The sequence below is a fragment of the Staurois parvus genome, unplaced genomic scaffold (genome assembly GCF_062004578.1).
Source record: "Staurois parvus isolate SC_StPar_1 unplaced genomic scaffold, SC_StPar_1.0 ptg000417l, whole genome shotgun sequence".
In the NCBI taxonomy this organism is placed as follows: Eukaryota; Metazoa; Chordata; class Amphibia; order Anura; family Ranidae; genus Staurois; species Staurois parvus.
The window spans coordinates 2,296,344-2,319,811 of record NW_028318213.1 but is presented as its reverse complement, the minus strand read 5'-3'; the positions used below and the strand labels follow the sequence as shown (position 1 = coordinate 2,319,811).

The window sequence follows — 23,468 nt, the reverse complement described above, 5'->3', positions numbered from 1 at the left end:
CAGCGCAGGGCGTGATATTTAAACGGCCCTGAGCTGTCATTCAGTGCCTTCTGGTCTTGTCCTTGCCCTGTATCCTGTATCCTGTATCTGAACCTGTAAGTTGCTGACCCAGATTGTACCTGACCACTGCTGAATTCTCCTGCCCAGACCCTTGCTTTGCCTGACCTCTCTTCCGTATGTCCCCTATTGGATTTGACCTACTGTTGATGACCTGGCGTGTGACCCGACTATTCTCTGCCCGCTGCCTTGTACCGTGCTGTCCTCCACGTTACCGACCCGGCTTGCCTGACTCTGCACTTGCTCATCCATCCATCCATCCATCCATTCCTCTCAGCGGGGTTCCCAGACCTCCTCATATCAGGCTGTCTCCCGTGGGAGCCCCTGGCGACCACCCCTACCACTGACGGGTGCCCTCAGTAAGCACGACCTGGTCCCGGGGTACTCCAAGTCCATCCCCACCATCAGGGGCTCTGGTGAACAAGTACTCTGGGACTTAGACTCCGTGCGCTGGGGACGCCTGATTAGTGGAGTGCTAGTGGTGTCGCCAGGCGGTCCCTTACAGTACCAGAAGGCCATGACTGAGCCTAGAGGAGGGCCCTCCCCGCTGGAAGAAATTTGCAGGCATCTATCTAACCTGACGCAGGCCGTAGCAGCCCTGCAGGATAAATGCATGCAGCTGGAGCACCGCTTCCAGACCTGCTCCCTATCTGACCCAGCCCCACAGGCCCCAGTTTCTGCACCCCCGGCTGCTCTTGAGCCAGCATCAGGGGCCTCCGCCCCGCTACCTATGGCGGAACCCCGGGTACCCCTACCGGAGCGTTTTCACGGGGACCGCACACGCTTCAGGTCATTCCGTGAGTCCTGCCTCCTATTTTTTGAACTTCAACCCCGTACCTTTTTGACCGAATCAGTGAAGGTGGGATTTATAATCTCACTGTTGCAGGGCGAACCCCAAGATTGGGCCCATCGGTTAAGGGGAAACAATGACCCACACCTAGGAACAGTCAAGGACTTCTTTGAGGCGATGGCCATCCTATATGATGACCCGCAGTGGGCTGCTTCTGCCGAAGCAATCTTGTACACACTCCGACAGGGCCGTCGGGCGGCCGAGGAATACGCCTCAGATTTTAGGCGCTGGATGGGGGACACTCGCTGGAACGAGTTTGCTTTGTTGCACCAGTTCTGCATGGGGCTATCAGAACCCCTAAAGGATGAGCTGGCCCGGGTAGAGGTTCCTGAGTCATTAGAGGACCTAATTGCCCTGACGATAAAGATTGACCGACGACTGCGGGAACGCAGGTTTGAGAGGTCCGGCCAGGGTCGTGGAAACAACTGGGGTCCATTCCTAGGCCCCAGCCAACCACCTAGACCAAGTATCCAGAATCCACTCCCAGGAGATGTTCCAGAACCCATGCAACTAGGCCTGGCTCGACCCAAATTATCGCCAGAAGAACACCAGCGGAGACGCTCGCAGAACCTCTGCCTCTACTGCGGGGAAGCCGGTCATATGGTACGATCCTGCCCTCAGAAAATGAGTAAGTGTACCTCTTTTTCTTCCTTGTCTATTGGCAATGTCAGTCCTTCCCAATACTTAGTTGTACCCCTCTCCTTTCAGCTCCCCGAAAGGACCGTGGAAGTGACAGCCATAATTGATTCGGGGGCATGCAGTTGTTTTCTGGATTTAGACTTTGCTCGTCAGCAGAAAATTCCCCTCCAACCCAGAAAGAGGGGTTTTAACATATTTTTGGCCGATGGTTCCCAGATAAAATCAGGAGTGGTTAATCAGGAAACTCCCCCCATTGCCACTACCATTGCCAACCAACACCGGGAATTCCTCCGCCTGGATGCCATTGCGTCACCTCTGTTCCCAGTCATTTTGGGGCTCCCTTGGTTACGGGCCCATAACCCCCAAATTGACTGGGAAACCGGGTCAATCTTGTTCCCTTCCCCATACTGTCAGGAACACTGCCGCACTTCAGGCCCGGCAGGCCCCCAGGTCCTCCTATGCTCCGAGGGGGATTCTGATCTGAAACAGGTTATTCCCACAGAATATCATGAATTCCTGGACGTGTTCAGTAAACGGGGAGCAGATGCCCTGCCCCCCCACCGCCCGTATGACTGTCCCATTGACCTGTTACCCGGCTCTGAGATTCCTTTTGGGCAAATTTTTCCCCTATCGGAACTCGAATTGGGGGCCCTGAAGGAATACATTGAGGACAGTCTCCAGAAGGGGTTCATCCGTCCCTCCACTTCGCCAGCAGGGGCGGGGATCTTCTTCGTGGAAAAAAAAGACAAATCTCTGAGACCATGTATAGACTACCGGGAGCTGAACAGGGTCACGATTAAAATTCGTTACCCATTACCGTTAGTGCCAGAGTTATTTCAGAGCCTGAAGACTGCGGTCATATTTACTAAACTTGATCTAAGGGGGGCGTACAACCTAGTTCGCATAAGGGAGGGGGACGAGTGGAAAACCGCGTTCCGTACACGATTTGGGCACTTTGAATACCTGGTCATGCCATTTGGTCTGTGCAATGCACCAGCCACATTTCAGCATTTCGTAAACGATATTTTTAGGGATTACCTGGACATTTTCGTTATCGTTTACCTGGACGATATACTGATTTTCTCATCCTCCCTGAAGGATCACAGGATACATGTGGCAAGGGTGTTGGGGCGGTTACGTCAGCATGGGTTATACGCCAAGGCAGATAAGTGTTGCTTTGAGCAACCTAGCATTACGTTCCTGGGGCTGATTATCTCCACCGCGGGGGTCGCAATGGACCCTCAGAAAGTCTCGGCGATTTTGGAGTGGCCGGTACCCGCGGACAAGAAGGGCGTCCAGCGGTTTATCGGTTTTGCGAATTTCTACCGGAAGTTCATTAAGAACTTCTCGGGTCTGGTCTCCCCCATAACTCAGTTGACCAAGCTTGGAACCCGGTTCAGATGGACGCCGGAGGCTCAGGAAGCCTTTGAGGCCTTGAAGAAACTCTTTACCTCGGCACCCATTCTGGGCCACCCGGACGCTGCTCTGCCATACATCCTGGAAGTAGACGCTTCAGAGAATGCGGTGGGGTCCATCCTGTCCCAGCGAAAGGGCACCAAAGAGTTGCTCCATCCTGTAGCGTTCTTCTCAAGGAAACTTACCCCAGCAGAAAAGAACTACGATATCGGCGATCGAGAGTTGTTGGCCATCAAAACAGCTCTCGAAGAATGGAGGTACCTGCTGGAAGGTGCCTCGCACCCCATCTTGATCTTCACTGATCACAAGAATCTCGAGTACCTAAGGACCGCCAAACGCTTACGCCCACGGCAGGCAAGATGGGCATTGTTCTTCTCCAGGTTCATTTTTCACATCACGTATAGGCCCGGATCTAAAAATACGAAACCTGATGCACTATCTCGCATGTTTGAAGACTCCAAAGAAGATCCGGTACCTGATACGATTCTGTCTGCAGGAAATTTCTTGGCGCTCCAGACGGACCTTCGGTCCAAACTATTGGAGGCATCCACGGCCGCGTCAGTCCCAGTTGGTGTGTCCCTCCAGAACAAGGGGGGACTCCTATGGAAGGATGGGTTGGTCATGGTCCCCGAAGAGGTCCGGACCCTTGTCCTGGGACATTGCCATGACCACCCGATGGCGGGACACTTTGGCCCAGCCAAGACCCTGGAGCTTCTCCAACGCTCTTTTTGGTGGCCAAGTATGGCCAAGGATTGTAAACTCTATGTAAGATCCTGTACCGTCTGCCAGAAAAACAAGCCATCGAGGAACAAGGCTTGGGGACTGCTGCGTCCCTTGCCGATTCCTGAACGACCGTGGCAAGGGATCGCAATGGACTTTATAGTCGAGCTCCCACCGTCCCAAGAACACACCGCGATCTTCGTGGTCATCGATCGATTATCGAAAATGGCTCACTTTGTACCATTGAGGAGGACTCCGTCTGCGTCCGAGACTGCGCGAATATTCATCCAGGAAATCGTAAGGTTACATGGAATCCCGGAGGACATCGTCTCGGATCGCGGGGTCCAATTTACATCTAGATTTTGGAGGGCCCTGTGCAAGGCCCTGGATATCAAGTTGTCCCTCTCCTCTGCTTTCCACCCTCAGACCAACGGACAGACCGAGAGGACAAACCAGACCCTAGAACAATACTTGCGTTGCTACACATCCTTCCTTCAAGATAATTGGTTACCACTGTTACCTTTAGCGGAATTTGCATATAACAACGCAAGCCATTCAGCGACAGGGCAATCTCCGTTCTTCTCCAATTACGGATTTCACTCTGTCTTTCTTCCTGATTTGGTCTCTGAATGCCCAGTTCCGGCAACGCAAGACGCATTAAACTTCTTCTCCTCGAACAACAAAGTACTACAGGAAGCCATCGCTCGGGCCCAGGAGGATAACAAGAATGCATATAACAAGAAACGAAGAGGGAATCTGGTGCTGAAGCCTGGGGATAAGGTCTGGTTGGCAACAACCAACTTGAGAATGCTTTGTCCCTCAAAGAAATTGGGACCTAAATTCGTGGGGCCTTTTTGTGTGAAGCGAATGGTCAACGAGGTGGCATATGAACTTACCCTCCCTGAAACATTCAGAATTCATCCTGTTTTCCACGTGTCCTTACTTAAACCTGTGATCCCGGATGCCTTCCCAGAACGTGAATCCAGACCTCCGGAGGCCATAACGGTGGAGGGACAAGAAGAATATGAGGTGGAAACGATCCTGAAGTGCCGAAGAAGGGGGGGCCAGACCCAATTTCTTATAAAATGGCAGGGCTATGGCCCCGAGGACAATTCTTGGGAACCAGCCCATAATGTCCATGCACCCAGACTTGTCCGGCGGTTTCTTCGTGACCACCCGTGGTGGAGAGATCGGGTGGGCATCCGGAGGTTGCCCGTAGGGGGGGGGCAATGTCAGGGATCCCCTCGATCCCTGCCGCGATGGTCCCGGCGCAGGCGCAGTATGCCGCCCTGTGCAGGGACGCGGGCTCTAGGTCCGGGCCGGCCGCGGCGCGTGAGTTCGCACATGCGCAATAGGAAGTATATCTACATAAATCCTGAAATACATGAGAGAAAGCTGGAAGGAAGAAATCCCAGATGCAATCACAGGACAAGAAGATGAGGATCCCATCAAAAGCAGTTCTGTACAATCTGAGGTAATCTCCATTTCTCACCTGAACACCTCACAGCGTAGTGTTACTAACAAGTCCTTGTCTTACTTTTTGACCACAGACACTTCTGGATCTCAGTCTGAGATGACTCCAGTGCCACAGAAGGACGACATGGAATAGGCACTGATCATATTGTATGATGAGTTCTCCTTACATGATGCAGAGGTAGACGTTGGATGAAGGATAATCGTGAGTGATGGTGTCAGGGATCCCCTCGATCCCCGCCGCGATGGTCCCAGCGCAGGCGCAGTATGCCGCCCTGTGCAGGGACGCGGGCTCTAGGTCCGGGCCTGCCGCGGCGCGTGAGTTCGCGCATGCGCAATAGGAGCCGCGGCCGCCCGCTGGGCACCAATGGCAGCGCAGGGCGCGATATTTAAACGGCCCTGAGCTGTCATTCAGTGCCTTCTGGTCTTGTCCTTGCCCTGTATCCTGTATCTGAACCTGAACCTGTAAGTTGCTGACCCGGATTGTACCTGACCACTGCTGAATTCTCCTGCCCAGACCCTTGCTTTGCCTGACCTCTCTTCCGTATGTCCCCTATTGGATTTGACCTACTGTTGATGACCTGGCGTGTGACCCGACTATTCTCTGCCCGCTGCCTTGTACCGTGCTGTCCTCCCCGTTACCGACCCAGCTTGCCTGACTCTGCACTTGCTCATCCATCCATCCATTCCTCTCAGCGGGGTTCCCAGACCTCCTCATATCAGGCTCTCTCCCGTGGGAGCCCCTGGCGACCACCCCTACCACTGACGGGTGCCCTCAGTAAGCACGACCTGGTCCTGGGGTACTCCAAGTCCATCCCCACCATCAGGGGCTCTGGTGAACAAGTACTCTGGGACTTAGACTCCGTGCGCTGGGGACGCCTGATTAGTGGAGTGCTAGTGGTGTCGCCAGGCGGTCCCTTACAGATGGTGCATCAGAAAGAACATCACATATGGCCAACTTCCCCAGGTATGTGCCTTTCTCAATTCACAATTTAATCTTTTAGGGCCATGTCACACTAACAGTTCAGCACTAAGTCATCACTTTTTCCACCACAATATCCATCACTGATTTTGCTTTTATACTAAAGCAATTCAGTTTCAGTCAATAAATAGCTGCCATCTTGTCTTTTTTAAGAGTGATTACCATTGATGGGAGTGCGCATGCGCAGCCGGCGGGACGGACATGTCCCGATGAGGCTCCATCTCCCCGTCGGGTGACAGCGCCGAGGAGCAGCGGGTCCCGGCCCGCAATACAGCCTGGGGGTATCCGATCCCCGAGGCAACCCTCCCAGGGTCTGATCCACCCTGGTCTACGGCGGATCCTCCGCAGCAGGTCGGAGAAATCTGACAGGGGACTCTGTCCCCATTGTGAGCCGTGCACAGGCCCGCCCACCGCTGTCTACACAGCACCGAGGCTGAGGAGAGAGAGCAGGGGGGCTGAGATCAGCATAACAGCCCCCCCCTGACAAGCAGCAAAATGGTTAAGGGGGCACCCCGGCACCAGGTCCCCCCTTCAACCAAAACAATCAAAGAGGCCCTGGCAAAGGCCTCCACAAAGATGGCCACCGCCCCAGCTCGTGGAAGCAAGCAAGCAGCAGGGGCATATGCAGCCCTGCAGGATCCGCAGCCCAGCCATCCCTGCACATCTGAGGGTGAGTCTGACACTGAAACTGATGTCCCTGCACAAGCCCTGACGCCTGACCTTACACCCCCTGACCTATTGTCACGCTTTGAAAAAATGCTACATAAAGCTTTGAAGCAAACCTCGGACCGCATCACTGCCATGCTATCTAGGGAAATCCATGAACTAGGACAACGCACTGTGGACCTAGAACAGAGAGTAGACGGTCTTGACACCTTGCTTCAGACACATACCGATGACCTTGATCTCCTGTGTGACGAAAACGCAACATTATTAACACGACTGGAGGACTTTGAAAACCGAGCACGGCGCTCAAACTTACGTATCTGTGGCCTTCCGGAAACGATCGTCGATGTCCAATCAACGGTAACAGCTCTGTTCCAAGAGCTTGCCCCAGCTATCCCAATCGAAAGATTAGAATTGGATAGAGTTCACAGGGCGTTAGCATCATGACGCACGGGCGGTCCACCACTCGACATTATAGCCAAGCTCCACTTTTTCCGTACCAAGGAGCAACTCCTACAAGCTGCCCGTAACGCAGAATCTGTACAGTTCCAGTGTCATACCTACCAATTATTCCAGGATCTGAGCCCCACAACTATCTCCAAGCACAGGGCTATGAAACCTCACCTACAAGTACTTCAACAACACGCTATACCATATAGGTGGAGCTTCCCCTTTGCAGTGCGATTCTGATTTCAGACCCGAGATTACACCTTCAAGACTCCAGAGGACCTTTTAGACACCTTGCGGATCCTACAACTACATCCCCCAGTGATGCCTTCAGAAAGCGCCAAGCGGACATCCACATCCTGCTCGCCGCGGAAGTCCTTCCCCGCACATACAACTGAAGGTCAACTCAGCCTCCACAAAAGAGGGCGTTTTTCGTCTCCGGGCCTATCTTCGCAAGATACCATGGACTGAACTATGTCCCACGCTTATCTTTTTTTTTCCTTTTTTTGCCACACACACCAAACGGTGTACTTTTTTGACTAACATTGATATCCTTTCTCCCTCTAACTGTTAAATTTTGGTTGCCCCGCAATCTGGGGATTGTTCTGCACCCCCCATCCTGGGCTCCATTTTAGTTTATATTTGGGAGCCTAGGCTTTGGCAGCATGCGATGCCACACCCCTACACCCAAGATGTCTCACTAGTACTGCTAGTGCCGTCTGAGTCTGGGACACCCTGATTTTCTCTTATTTTTTTTTTTTTTATATATACCTGTTTTTTCTACCGGGACCTCGCCACCATTTATTAATCACATTGCTGTCATCCTCACGGTCCGCGTACCTGCACACTCCACCCTAGTCCCTGTGTTATTGGTTATTTAATAACACTTGGGCTACTATTGCTCCCTAGCCCACCCTGATCCAGGGTGTCCTTGGGAACCCACCTTTTAGGCCTTAAATGGCCTCCTACACCCCTTCTTTCATGTTACCTCTCTCATACCGTACCCCTCCTCCCTCCCCCCAACATGACTCCATGACTTTGCGCAACATACTCTGCAACGTTCTCATCCCCCACAGTAATCGTCAGGCTCCATCCCGGGCGGTAGTGCCATGCTATCCAAACCACTATGCACTTTCCCCATGGGCTTGTTAAATATCCTTACCCTGAATGTACAGGGCCTTAATATTCCACAGAAATGGAATAAGGCTTTCCGAACCTTTGCTACACTTCAAGCTCACGTGGTCTGTCTACAGGAAACACACTTCACTCCCAACTCCACCCCTAAGTTTTTTGGCCCTCGATATCCTCAGGTCTATACAGCCTCTGCCACCACCAAACGCAGGGGGGTGCTGATTGCCTTCCATCGCACAACACCTATGCACCGAAATCAAAGACCCGGAGGGTCGTTACCTCCTGTTAGTAGGGCAACTCCTAGACGTAGATGTCACTATTGTTGCATACTATGCCTCAAACCAAGACCCTTTACCATTCCTTTCCCACATACTCTCGGTTATAGACCACCATAAGCGCAGAACTTTAATTGTTAGCGGAGGCTCTAACAGTGTAATATATCCCTTTCTAGACAAATCTCCTCAACCATCCCCTGTCCCTGCCTCTAAACAAACCTTCCAAGCCATACTACAACGTTATTCTTTGATAGATACATGGCGGGAACTCAACCCGACTAAACGCCAATACACCTTCTATTCTCACCCCCACCAGTCATTCTCCAGGATAGATCATATTTTCATTATCACCGCCTCTTCCCCCCGGCTCCTGACTTCTGAAATAATTCCAATCCCTTGGTCTGACCATTGCACCATATTCACGACTATGACCTCGTTAGCCCCATCCCCCGCTGAATCCTCTTGGATCATTAACGATAACCTGCTTGCAAATCCAGCTCACTGTCTAGAAATCGAAGCAGCCCTTAAAGACTATTTCTCTCTTAACCAATCACCTGATATTTCCCCTCTCCTGTTATGGGAAGCACATAAACCGGTATTGCGAGGGTTTTGCATTAGCAAAGCATCCTTCTTAAATAAAACCAAAAGACAACAACGTCTCTCACTGGAGCAAACCTATGATTGTTCTCATCAAGCCTTCCAGGTGGCTCCTATGCCTGCCAACCGTGAGGCCCTGGAGCGATCTAGATTGGTTCTAGATCTCTTTCTCACAGATCAAGAGGAACTCTCACTCCGTAGATCTAGGCACAAATATTATATTAGGGCAAATAAACCCAATACATTCCTGGCTCTCTCACTTCGCAGGTTCGACCAGCTCACTAAACCTATCCGAATTTGCACCTCTTCTGGCAACCTCACTAGTAACCCAGAACATATTCTACAGACTTTCCATAAACACCTGTCACAGCTTTATTCTTCTTCCACACCTTTTGACCCTACACAAGCTGATACCCTTCTAACTTCCATTTCTTTCCCGAAACTCTCAGAGTGCCAATTAGCGACACTTGAGCTACCCATCTCCCCAGCCAAAACCTTAGATGCTATTAAAAGTCTAAAACTACGTAAACGCCCAGGACCAGGTGGCTTCTCAGCCACTTACTATAAAAAATTTGCTCATCTCCTTACACCTATCCTCACTAATGCTTTTAACACTTTACTATCTGGCCAAACCTTCAACCATGAAACAGTGCAAGCGAACATTTCAATGATCCCAAAGCCGAATTCTGATGACACGCAGTGGTCCAATTATAGGCCAATCTCTCTCCTGAACATTGATATCAAACTGTTAGCAAAAATCCTCTCTTCACGTCTTAACCTGTGTATTGGCTCTCTAATTCATAATGACCAAGTGGGCTTTATCCCAACTAGACAAGCGGGAGATAACATCAGACGTGCATCTCTTTTGGCAAATTTTAGCCAGGTCTCGCAATATTCCTGCCTGTTTCCTGTCCTTAGATATCCGGAAAGCATTCGATACAGTCTCATGGCCATACCTCAACTATATTTTGCACCGTTGGGGTTTTGGCCCACACTTTTTAACCTGGATCTTCTCACTGTATCGAGAACCCTCGGCCAGAATTAGGTATCTGGGGCACAGGTCAGCTCAGTTCCGATCTCTAGAGGCACAAGACAGGGCTGCCCTCTGTCCCCCTTGCTCTTTTCCCTGGCTATAGAGTCTCTGGCCCTCTTAATCAGAGCTAACCCGGATGTCAGGGGACTCGAGATAGGGGGCACACATCATAAGTTATGTCTCTTTGCGGATGACGTCTTGCTCTTTCTCACATCCCCATTGACTTCCTCTCCTTCCCTACTACGGCTTCTCGAGGCGTTTGGTTCGCTCTCTGGTCTAATAATAAACCACAATAAATCAACAGCACTCAACATTTTTCTCCCCCCTATAGAGCTGACGCATCTGAAGCAGATTTTACCATTCCCATGGTCACAGTGTCATATCCCCTTCTTAGGAATCAAACTGACTCCTAAGTTATCAGACCTTTACGCAGCTAACTATCTTCCAGTGCTAAACCATCTTTCTGCTCTTCTGACCAAATGGTCTTCCCTTCCCCTCGCATGGCTAGGCAGAATAGCAGTGATAAAAGTGTGGTATAGGCATCATCCTGTAAATCTGGAGTGTCTAAAGATTGATTAGTTTTGTTTTTTGTATACATGGTTTTTAGAATTAACTTCCTCGCAAACAGTTGTATGGTGTGTTTTTTAGGCTTCAAATTTGTCCATGTTGATGTTAGGACAGAAGCCAAGACCCTTGTTAAGGATACTAATTTTATGTTCAGATAAACTATAACTTGTAAGATTGATGCTCATTTCATTGTCCTTACTAGGTATGCTGGAATCATCAGCAATCAATTTCTGTGACCTATGTTGGAGTTTGAAATAATTGTGGTTTGGTTCTAAAAAAACCTTCCTTGGGTGTATATGAAATATTTCCTGGACTACATGGGGCTGAATGTGAGGTATTTTGAGTGCCTGTGCAGTAGATGGAGTAGCAATGCAATCATCACCACTTAAATTACCACCTGATCCGGTAAGGTCCCTATTTGGAACATTAAAAGGTGCTTGATCAGTAGTGCATTTTTCTTAAATGATTGTTTGACCAGCCCATCGCCAGGGGGACTTCTTTTTTCCCTTTTTATGGGATTTTTTTTTTTAAACCTGTTTAACTCCTCTTGGCCTCCATTGAATTTTGTGAAACGTTGGAAAAATTAGGAGTGTGCATCATCAAAATTTCTATACATGATTTTCTTTCTACCAATCCTAGGGTTTGAATGCCATTTATAAGCTTTTTGTTCACCAAATGCTAATTTATCCCTATGAACTTCTCTCCTTACCAATTAAAATTTCTTTGGTATGTTCTATGTGTGTTTTTAAGATCACTTTCAAATTGAACAAATTTAGGATGATTGTTAAATAACTTTGCATGTATATCAATTGTTTTATCAATGTATTTTAATTTATGATGATACTCGTCAATCAATAGACATATTTTGAGGTTTTTTTTTTTCCCCCCCTTGGCCTGTCTCACCTGTCTTTAATCATCATGACCTACTACAAAGGTAAAGAATGGGAAATCCTTATGTCCAGTCTATGAGGAGGATTCCAGCAAACATTACACCCCGACCGCTTCAACCCTGGCAGAATGACCATACCAAAAACCTCAAGCGACGCAGTCGTGCACTGGAGCGACTATGGCGCAAAACCAGATCCCAACAAGCGTTCACCTGATATAATTCCGCCTTCCTCACCTACACCTCCTCCCTCCACGCCACCAAGCAAGCCTACTTTGTAACCCTCATCAATACCCTCTCCTCCAGTCCTCGCCGGCTCTTTAGTTTTAACTCTACTCTCTCCGCCCCCACCTCCACCCAGTACCTCACTCACCGCCCACGAGATTGCTAACCACTTCCAAAGCAAGATCGATGCAAATCATAGGGACATTGCCACTGCTCAGACTTCCGCCCCACCTAGCACCCCCACACAAAAACCCCCTCAACACTCCTCTCCTTCAACCTCGCCACTGTCCAGACCTCCACCCCACCCAACATTCCTCACACTATAACCCCCTCAACACTCCACTCCTTCGACCCTGCTACCACTGAAGAGGTTGCTAAGGTCTTCTGAAGCTCGCTTTACCACCTGCCCCCTTGACCCTGTCCCTACACAACTCCTACGATCTCCATCCTATGCTCCCTCACTCACATCTTTAATCTCTCCCTCTCTACTGGCGCATTCCCCTCCCCTCTGAAGCATGCGCACATCACTCTCATACTTAAAAAACCCTCCGTGGATCCCACCAACCCGAACAACCTCAGACCCATCTCCCTGCTGCCATTTACATCCAAACTCTTTGATCGCTTAGTCTATAATCGCCTGAGTTCCCACCTCACTGACAACAACTTCCTTGATCCCCTACAGTCTGGCTTTCGTCCCCTACATTCCACCGAAACCGCCTTACTCAAACTCTTCAATGACCTGCTAATCGCCAAAGCTAATGGCCACTACTCAGTGCTCCTATTCCTTGACCTCTCTGCGGCTTTTGACATGGTTGACCACCCCCTCCTCCTCAAAACTATACTTTCTTGGCCTCAGACTCTGTTCTCTTCCTATCTATCACAGCGCTCCTTCAGTGTTACCTATAACGCTACCAACTCCCCCTGACTCCCCCTCTCTGTTGGGGTCCCTCAAGGTTCTGTCCTCAGGCCCCTTCTCTTCTCCATCTACACCTCCTCCCTTGGCCAACTGATACACTCCCACAGCTTCAACTACCATCTCTTTGCCGATGACATGCAAAGCTCTACCCCTTTCCTCACACCTTCAGTCTCCGCCTGAATCACTAGCCTTCTGATCGACATATCGGATTGAATGTCACTCCACTTCCTCAAATTAAACCTTTCCAAAACCGAGCTCCTAGTTTTGTTTTCTTTTCTCCCCAGCCTGCGCCCCCCCCACCCCGACTTCTCCATCACGACCATCGCCACCATATGCCCCACCCCGCAAGCCAGAGTACTAGGTGTCATCCTAGACTCCAATCTGTCTTTACAGCCCCAGGTCCAATCACTGGCATTCATGTAGACTCCACCTCCGCAACATCTCCAAAACACATCCGTTCCTAACCCCGGAAACTACTAAGCAACTCATTCACTCCCTTATTATATCATTACTTGACTACTGTAACTCCCTCCTCACTGGCTTACCTCACCGCAGGCTTTCCCCGCTTCAGTCTATGCTGAATTCTGCAGCCAGACTCATCCACCTCACCAACTGCTCTGTATCCGCCACCCTCCTCTGCCAATCCCTCCACTGGCTTCCGATTGCCCAATGCATAAAATTCAAATTACTAACCTTGATGTACAAAGCTGTTCATAGCACTGCCCCAAACTACATCACCGACCTGGTATCCATTTACCACTCAAAACGTACTCTCCGCTCCCCATAAGACCTCCTACTCTCGAGTTCCCTGGTCTCCTCCTCCCATGCCCGTCTCCAGGGCTTCCCCCATCCTCTGGAACTCACTACCCCAATCCATCAGACTGTTGCATACCCTCCTCACGTTTAGGCGCACCCTTAAAACCCATCTCTTCAGGGAAGCCTACCCTGCCCTCAGCTAATTGCCAATCTCCTCCACTCTTCCTACCACTCTATCCCCCACAGCTATTTCCTCCGGTACCACTATAACCTCCCTCCTAGATTGCAAGCTCCAAGGAGCAGAGCCCTCGAATCCCTCGTGTATTGTTACTGTACTGTCTCGTGTACTGTCTCCCATTATAATGTACAGCGTTGAGCAAACCGTTGGCGCTATATAAATATTGTATAATAATAGACTTATCCATATTATTTGCATTTCCACCTTATGGGCCATTGCTCTCCATTGGAAGTCCCCAGTAGTCCCTCTGGCCTCTGTATTGTGGGTAGTTGATATGGTCATGCTCATGGAATGTATTCAGTACACATTACTGGACAGGATGCATTCGTTCAACAGAAAATGGGATGGTTGGATGACGCATTGACACTTAATGATAGATTAAATCTCTGCTGTACCATTATTTGTCTTTGACTCTTGTCAGTTATGTGGTTAATCTGCCTACAATGTTGACTTCCTCTCATGTATTTGATCTTTCATTTTTTGTGATTATCTTTATTTCATTGTAAAATTATTTATGTACATTTTTCTTGCTGTTCATTCTATCTCATGTATGATGTGCAGTTTTTGTAGTCCCATCTTTTAATAAAAACTTTTGTAAACAAAAAAAGACTGAATTAAGTTTGATGTAAATTTTTTTTTGCTTCATTTAAACTTCTCTTTAACATGTTTAGAAATATTGCATTATAACAAAACCAAATCTGTGGCTATTTATAAAGGATTTACTGCAAAGGTTTGCTGGACATTCATTCATCTGTATTTTATGCCACTAACAGGGGATTCATTCTCTTTGAAAAATGCAGCAGATGGATGAATCTTATTTGAGAAAGGTAAACAATATTTAACCGTCATCTACATACAGCATAATAGATTTCTACTAAATTTAGATTTGTCCATTGCATTTAAATTCAAAGAGGATTCACCCATGATTTTCCATCAAGATTCACTCATCAGCAGTGAAAAATATAATCAATTCGTGAAAGTGACAAATTCTCATCAATTCCTATAAATCATACTTTTAGTTAAACCATTACATATCCATGTGATCAATAAAATAAAACTGCTCAGTGCAAAAGAAGTGACTTAGTGCAAATGATCCACTTCCAGGAATCCAGCCAAAAATCGCAGCTGGTATTCGTGTTTCTCCACCATCACAAGGATATGCAATTAATTATTTAAGTATCATTTATATGGTTTAATACAAATGTATTTGTCATTTTCATGAATTGATTATGTGCATTCCTGGATTCATTGAGATGTTACAGGGCTAGCACAGCACATTAGTTGGGTTGTTGGTGTTTATGGCAACTCTTGTAGCAGTTGCTAATGTAAGCAGTTGTGTCCCTTCCTATGCTGAGATAATCCTGCAAATTTGGCATTCCCAGAGGTCCACAGTGGGACACCCCTAGTCCCAACAATGGAGGGTGGCTCCCATAAACATGTCCATTGTGATGCAAGCAGTATCATCAGTTACATCTCAGCCAGGTGTTCTACCTCCTCTTTAACATATCAATTCACAAGTCCATCACCATTGAGATGATCAGTTCTGTCCTGGGTGTAACATTTCTCTCTTTATTCTGCAACTACATAGTCATTGTCATAGAATGAAGAAAAATGAAAGCATATTTTATTAAATATCACAATCTCTGTTGTATTGTTACATTTTACCTAAATTGTTAAATTATTTGTTTTATACTTTTCACTACATTTCAGATTTCAGCTGTTTTTTAGTTACCATCTCCATGCAGTAGGCCTCCTTGATGAACAACAGCTGACATGAGGGGGAAGCTACACAGCAAGTGTATTGATTGTATTCAGTCTGTTCAGACAGGTAGAACAATAATGAGAAGAGGTGAATTACAACAAATATGATAAGATGGAATCAGATTCTCCTTATAATGAGCCAATATGACTACCTTCCTGCACCCCGGTCTATTGTTATGTCATACAGTATCACCTGTAATTAATAGAATATCGCCCCTTGGCAGCTTACATTTAAATCAAACAATTCCCATCTATCTTCAGAACCCGGACATACAGTATAAGACATATTACACAACCACATTGATCAAACTCTAGCTAATATATATTTCTCAGTACAAGAACTATTGATATCTACCAATGGAGATTTCACATAAACTCATATTGTAACAGTCACCCCCTTGTAGCCAGTAAAACTAGACCACACATGTAATAATGGTTTATATGCAATCTCCTTTAAGATTTCAAGTTTTGCCTTTGTATTCTGAAGACTCTTTAATCACAAAATGATATCTATTCTCACATTGGACCCCTTTGGCAGGGAGGGGGACTAGACCCCATAGGCAGGCAGAATGGAGGCAGATTGGACCCCATTGGAAGGCAGAATGGAGGTAGACTCCAGTACAGCTGTGATCTCTCTTCCATAGATCTGGATCTTAATGTCTGTAGTCCATCATTTTTGCTCTGGATGTACTAAGTTCATAATCACAAAAGAAAAAAAAAATCAGTTCTCGGTAGTCCAATAATAAATAAGTCTGAAATGCCGATCTGATCATGTTGCACTTGTTTCTTGAACATCCTTTCATAAATAAATTTGGTAAAGCTGACTTGGTAAAGTATTTTTGGATACGCTTTCCTGGCTTTCTGAAATAAAACAAATAAAAAATGTATCCCACAATGTTCTAAGACTGGAATATTCCATACACAGGATGGAGACACAAAATTTAGAATAACAATGGTGTCTACTTTGAATAGCCAACACCTGATAGTCAATAGATAGAGGGGACATGATGAACAATGGTGATGGGATCCTGTATGTACAGTAAGCATGGAATGAACAATAGTACAGGTGGACCCCCCCCAGGAAGACAATAGGAACAGTAAACATTGGCAGTGTTATGCTAATAACTACCACAACCCATTCAACAGCCAATGTTAGGGGGGCAGTACACCTCAAAAGTCAACCTCAACTTATAATAATGTATTCTAGATGTAACAGATATTAAAAACACAATCCAACAAATACGTATCTGCTAAACTGACCACACACACACAGCTCCATACCCTAGAACGTGTTTTAGCCTTGCACAGAAAGACCAAAACTCATCTATTTAAAATAATTGGAAGTAATGAATTAATTTCCACTTTCCCAGCAATTAGAATGCTTAAAACATTAAAATCATGTCCATAAGTTTCTCCTAGTTTCACTTTCCTGCAAAATGCAATGGGGTAGATTTAGTAAAACTGGAGAGTGCAAAATCTGGTGCATCCCTGCATAGAAACCAATCAGCTTCCAGGTTTTTTGTCAAGGTTTAATTGAACGAGCTGAAGTTAGAAGCTGATTGGCTACCATGCAAAGTTGCACCAGTTTTTGCACTCTCCAGTTTTAATAAATCAACCCCAATGCATTTAGGTGACACAAAATTTAAATGAAAAAACTGTTAAGGCTTTTATTAAAAAAAAAAGGTCCAGCTTTTTGCCTTATAAAATAAAAATATCATAGTGAGAAAAAAGATTAAACCCAAAAATTCCCATTACTGAAATCTTCCCCATTAAATTAACTGTGTTTAATGGTTCTTCCAATATATTTATGGGAGATCTAAATATTGAAAAACAATTCTGTGGTGTATCCTCCCTGTTTGTTTTGGAGGGCTTCTAATACCCACTATGTTGCACTGAAACCCTCAGTTGAGTGTTCTGACAAGTGGTCACAAATTAAGTTACCCAATCAATATACTTTACTAAATTATACCACTAGAGATAATAGATCTCAGAGAGTTCATTGTCCTATAGTCACGGGGTGCAGGAAGCAAAATCACTTGAGTCTCCCATCAACACAGTCAGTGTTGATGGGGGAATCCCTCCCATTGAGCTATTGTGTTCCCCTGGTGGAGATAGGTGGTGAAGGGAGTCTATTAGCTGTACCCAATTTGATCGATCAATCAACTTTGGTACATTCACCACACCTATACATAGGTTAAATATTGGCAGGTCCTTGCTGAACCGTCCAAGATTTGAACCTTCTATGGCGGGCTTTAGTTACAAAGCTTTCCATACTAAACATGGCAGCCATTTCCAGCAGATGGTGCCCACAGTTTCCAAGTAATTACCTTAAAACTTTTCAGAGTTCCACTAACAAGTTGAGCTTATTTATTTTTTTAAGCAATTAGTCAGACTACAATATTCAGTACACCCAAGGTGTTGGAGCACAGAAATTTACCAGAACAATAAGATCTACCCTGAATGGTTTCAGCCGACACCCAACAGACAATACACAGAGGAGTGACTGAAGGCAATGGTGATGGGATTTGGTAATTACAGTAAACAAACAATAATAGAGGTGAACACCCAGACACTCAGCAGAAACAATTCACAATGACAATGGCTACCATTTCCCCCAACAACAATGTTTTGTAGTGTATAACAAAAGAACCCTAAAATACTCCATACTCTGGCCCACTGACCACACACAGCTTTATACACTAGAAAGTTTTTACAATGCACAGAGAAAAAAATAAAGCTATAATTTATCTGCAACATCTGTATTCACTTTATTCATTTTCTACAAAGTTCCCCTTTTCTAAAAATGAGGAACCTAAAATGTGTGCATTACCAAACATCCTCCCTGCTACATTTAGCTTTAATTTCATACAAATACAATCCAAATTAGTTTCAGAGTAATTTCCCGCCCTCATCACACTGGCACAGCATAAACAATCCCCATTCATATGGACCTACCTGCTCCACCCTTCAGGAGCCCATTACAAACTCACCAATCATATGTTAATGAGCAGCTCCTGTGTGTTGGCCAATCAGAATCTCCTTTAACAAATTCTTTTTTCTCCCCACATATATACCAGAGCTCCAGTTCTTACTTTCAGTGACTCTCATTTTGCTTGTAGCAAAAGTGATTCATTTCCTCCATTGACTGCTTCCCGCCAGAATTGCTTTTCAGAAGACCACATAGATTTCCTCCGTGAAGACCGACTTGGAGACCATCTATACCTTCATTTTCCAAAGTAAGTCATATAGAACTTCATAGTTTTATAATCCTCAGTTTTATCCTTTTCTAGGGTTTTTCTACTATTAGAAGATGTACTTAGCAGAAAGTTAGATAGTAAAACTGTTTAATGTTCTCTATTTTTCACACTTACCTGTTATTTATTGTCACACAAATAGCTAGAGGCCAACTCCAGCCAATCCAATTTATTTGCTTGATTTATGAATGAGTTATAACTTCTGTCAGGTTTTTATTACCACCTGGGTCCTTATTGGGAAGATCCGCTAGTGACCCAATACTGGGACACACATGGCAATAAACACCTGACAAAGATATGAGTCTGAGTGCTCCAACTATCTTGTCCTATGACATGCTCAGATCATTTGTTGTACTTTGTACTTAACATTTAAATATACTGTGTGTGTGTGTATATATATATATAAAAACATTTTTCTGTTTATCTTCATCCCTTGCTAGTCTGGCTAAAGTATTCTATGGCATTCTTTTGCAACCAGGGTGTCCAGGTACCCTGGGGTGCCTTCTGGGTTCTTCAGCAATGCCTTGGTAGTATTGCCCCAAAAACTGTAAACAAGACAGTAAGAGGATCAGTCCTGCCTTTTTGTTACACAAACCACAAATTTGTATTGTGCAGCATTACAACCTTGGGTTCTGTGGGGTCCAGCCGCTGACATTCCTAACAACGGATGATGTAATTGGTTGAAAAGGAGGACATCAGTCACCTGAATCCTTGTTTGCCCCTCTCCATCAGCACTGGGGTCACTTTAGCTGAGTGAGGGAGAATGTTGGGACATGTTGGTAGCAATGTGCAAAGGTGCAATAGCTATGAAAGAACAAACCACTTCTAATGTTGGGGGTCCTACTCGTGTGGATGTTGCTGCGTTACGTAAAACTATTTGTTTAGTTCTTTACATTTTAGCATGGGGTGCCTCAAGATTGTGTGGAATTTTAAAGGGCACGTTGACTAAGAAAAGGTTGAGAAACACTGTTCTATGGTGTATGCATAGCAAGACCAGTATAGGTCCATGATGAGGGACCCCTTGTATTCCCCTGTTACTATATAATGCTAGAATGCAGTTTTTCATTGTCCAGTTATACCTGACTCTGGTATATTTCCTATTGTGAATTGATTTTGGTCACCTTTGGAAATAGCCACCAAACCTTCTTTCTGTTTATGTACCTGTTATTAATCTTTAATAAAAATATTATGGGACAAAAAAAATGTACAAAACCTAATAAAGGTTTTCATTCTTCCCCCACTTGTGCCCTCTTATAGAGGTTTTGCTGACCACACACATGAAGTGAGGGAAGATCGGACGTCAGAAATGGCAATAAAAAGTTAAAAGATGTTCTAACCCTTTTCGGTTTTTGTCCAAATTCTTTGGTTGGATTTGTGCTTGAAGTCTCAGGAAGTCACATATCTTTAGTAAATCATTTTACTGTATTACAGCAAAGTAAAATCAGGGACTTCCTAGGATGGCATCTAAGGACAGAAAGTCAACACCCAGCTATAAAAGATATTTTCATAAATGTTAGTCATATCATGCAAAAGTTTAAAAGATTCACACATGATGTTCAATACAAAAACTTTTGTATGATGTGACTAATACATTTGGAGTTTGTATCCCTATGTTTTGAATTGATATCCCTGGCTGCCATCCTAGGAAGTCCCCGGTTGTTACCTTGTTGTAGTCATTTGTTGGTTTGGAATGATGGCACTCTCGGCCCTTTGCCCAGTGCCATTCTACATCACTCCTTTCTCTCTTTGGAATCTATAAAATAATTGGACTTCTTACATATAACTTGTATGTATCAGAGTAAGGGTTCGTGTCCATAGAATCAGTTTGATGTCCATTTGAGACCCTTCTAAAATAATTTATAATACTGTATACTGACAGGTGAATTTGATCGGCTTCAAGTGGGTTTTGCATTACCATAGACTTATATAGGAAAGCAATATCCACTTGCTGTGAATAAAAGCTCATCAACATAAGCCCAACATGTATTTAATAAGAATTGTAAGCATATATCAGCTTTAAAATGTAAAATAACTGTCTTTAGTTACAATACTACCCCTCCCCCCACCTCTAATGAAGGTGACAATTAATAACAGTAACTGGGTGATATCCAGAGAGATGATTAATGCCGCTTACTAATGATTAGTGCCAAATGAAACTAATTTGTATGTTTTGATGTTGTGATTCCAGAATGGCTTCTAGCATTGTAGAAGTAACCAAGAACACTGCAAGGAAACTTCTTGAGCTCATTGCCGAAACCTCAGAAAACCTGAGGATGATGGAAGTCACAGACCACTTCCACCCCATCAAAGAGCTCGGGACAGGATCGTACGGAAAGGTTCTCTTGGCCAAACATCGGGGTTCAGGTAAATTTGTAGCCTAATTCATGTAAAGAGAATTATTTACAGAATCAGTTGTGCTTCTGAGTGCTTTTGAGCAGCATTTTTAAGTTTCTAAGTTTTCCAAGCCCCCCTTGCTTCCAGTTTTTGAGTGATGGTTATGGATCTTAATAAGTCAGAGCTTTTAGATTTACATAAACTTCTAACTAACTTTAGCAGGTTTTTAGCAAGCTTCATCATTTCTCTAATGTTGGGTTTATGATACTCATTGTCTTTTTATGTCTTTCTTTTTAACAGATGAGTTGGTGGCTATGAAACTGATGAATAAAGAGAGAACTCCAATGGACAACTTCCTAGTGGAATACGGAATGTCTCTTAGTCTCAGCGGCCATCCAAATATCATCGAAACCCATGAAATCGCTTTCCAAACCAGCAACGATTATGTCTTTGTCCAGAAGGTGGCACCAGCTGGAAACCTTCATTCAATAGTAAAGCTAAATGTAAGTTTGTATCAAAAATGTATTGATCTTTATAAAGTCACAATTTCTAGTTTTAGTTGCTTTTGAAGCATTTCTGAGTTTTAAAGGTTCCTTTCCCAGGGCAGTGAGTTGGTAGGATGTATAGTTGGCATACGCTTGTTGTTTAAGGTATGTGTATCACTCAAGATATGAAGCAAGGTTTAAAATGGAGTAAGATGGGTTAAGATGGATCTTGCACCATTAATGGCACCATTTTGTATGCTGACAGGTTTCCTTTAATCCTAGTCCTTGTGTATTCAGCTAATGTATGTTTGTTTCCCTGTACACGAGGTAAGGTGGGTTCAATATGTTGGGTAACATTGTGTTATATTTGTGTCTAGTGACTAATTTTCTCTCTTTTTTCCCTACAGGTTGGTTTAAATGAAGATCTTGTAAAGGGTTTTGTTCCACAGGTAGCGAGTGCCTTAGACTTTATGCACAGCAGAGGAATGGTCCATCAGGACATTAAACTGGACAACATTTTGCTCATGGACATTGAATGTAAGGAAGTCAAATTAGCAGATTTTGGACTGATGAGGCTCCGGGGCACTCAAGCACCATGTATGGCCTGGTCCATCCCATATACTGCTCCGGAATTGTGCAGCTTAAAAGAAGGGGATCAATTGCTGCTGCACCCGAGCATTGACGTGTGGGCGTTTGGAGTCTTGTTGTACACAGTTATGACCGGCACATTTCCTTGGGAAGAAGCAGGGGGTCATGACCCCATGTATCGGGAGTTTGCTTGGTGGCAAACGAAGAAAGACCTAACCTTGGCACCAGGAAAGTGGCAACAATTCTCCATGGAAGCCAGGCAGATGTTCTGGGACTTGTTGGCCCTCAATGCCTCTGAGAGGTGTTCTGCTATGGACATTTTAAAATATGTCCACCTGCCATGGACAGCAAAAATGCCTCCAGAGAATCTAACCAGGAAAACAGTCATACATGTGATATAACAAAGTGCATGATGTCCATTGTGGAGCCTCATCAAGTGTTGCCTCATACAAGACTCATGTCCTAGGGGAAGGTAAGTCTAAATCTTAGGACTGCTGGCTTGTTCTGCATCTGGTCACATGTTTGCTTATCTACTGTAATTGCTGATTTCAGGAATACTAACTCATAGCATAGGAAAACCGTATATAATGAGCCACAGAAGCACAGATCTAATTGGACCACATGTCCACTTCTTTCCACCACAGTTCTCAAAAGCAATTTTACTATTCAAACATATATCATTCTAAAGCTATAACACCGATGTATGCTTACATGGTACCTACACTAATTACACATTCATTCTATTTGGCTTTAGTCTCCCAATGATTCCCCTGCCTAAGAAAATATTATATGGTCAAATTACGGGACCCTCTGCTCCAGGGCCACAGAGCAGCTAATGGCATGGTTATACTACATAGAAATTACATTGCACTTCTTCTCACCATTGATTTTATTGTTCTCCTTAAATGGCCTTAAAACTCATTTCCAGTTTTATTCTTTCATGTGGTAGGAGGGGGGCCTGTTTACAAAAACAAGCAATGTTCACCCTCCCCAAGCTCTAGTGCTGTCCCATATTGTCTTTGCTCCAGATTCGGTCTTTTCCAGGATTTGACACCCAATGTTATGCAACATCTTCTGTGAGATGACAGAGAAATGATTCAGGGAGCCAAGCTCACCTCATCACATGAGCCCAGTTCTCTGCAGCAGCATGCAGGACCTGTTCCCTGCTGGAG

The 23,468-nt window shown here is 45.4% G+C and overlaps 1 protein-coding gene across 1 annotated transcript; it reads left to right on the top strand.

The window, feature by feature from the left end:
- Positions 1 to 1,024: 1,024 nt before the first annotated feature.
- LOC149454787 (serine/threonine-protein kinase SBK1-like) lies at positions 1,025 to 22,697 on the top strand. Its single transcript, XM_089687109.1, has 5 exons — positions 1,025 to 1,299; positions 18,755 to 18,871; positions 21,078 to 21,253; positions 21,524 to 21,726; positions 22,116 to 22,697. The coding sequence occupies exons 1-5, from the start codon at positions 1,025 to 1,027 to the stop codon at positions 22,695 to 22,697; spliced, it is 1,353 nt and encodes a 450-aa protein (XP_089543235.1).
- The last annotated feature ends 771 nt before the right edge of the window (positions 22,698 to 23,468 follow it).

Excerpts from the sequence above, each read along its gene's own strand:
- LOC149454787 (XM_089687109.1), top strand. The coding sequence starts at position 1,025 with ATGGCCATCCTATATGATGACCCGCAGTGGGCTGCTTCTGCCGAAGCA. Across the intron at positions 21,254-21,523 it reads GGCCAAACATCGGGGTTCAG|ATGAGTTGGTGGCTATGAAA; the intron begins GTAAATTTGTAG and ends TCTTTTTAACAG. Across the intron at positions 21,727-22,115 it reads ATTCAATAGTAAAGCTAAAT|GTTGGTTTAAATGAAGATCT; the intron begins GTAAGTTTGTAT and ends TTTTCCCTACAG.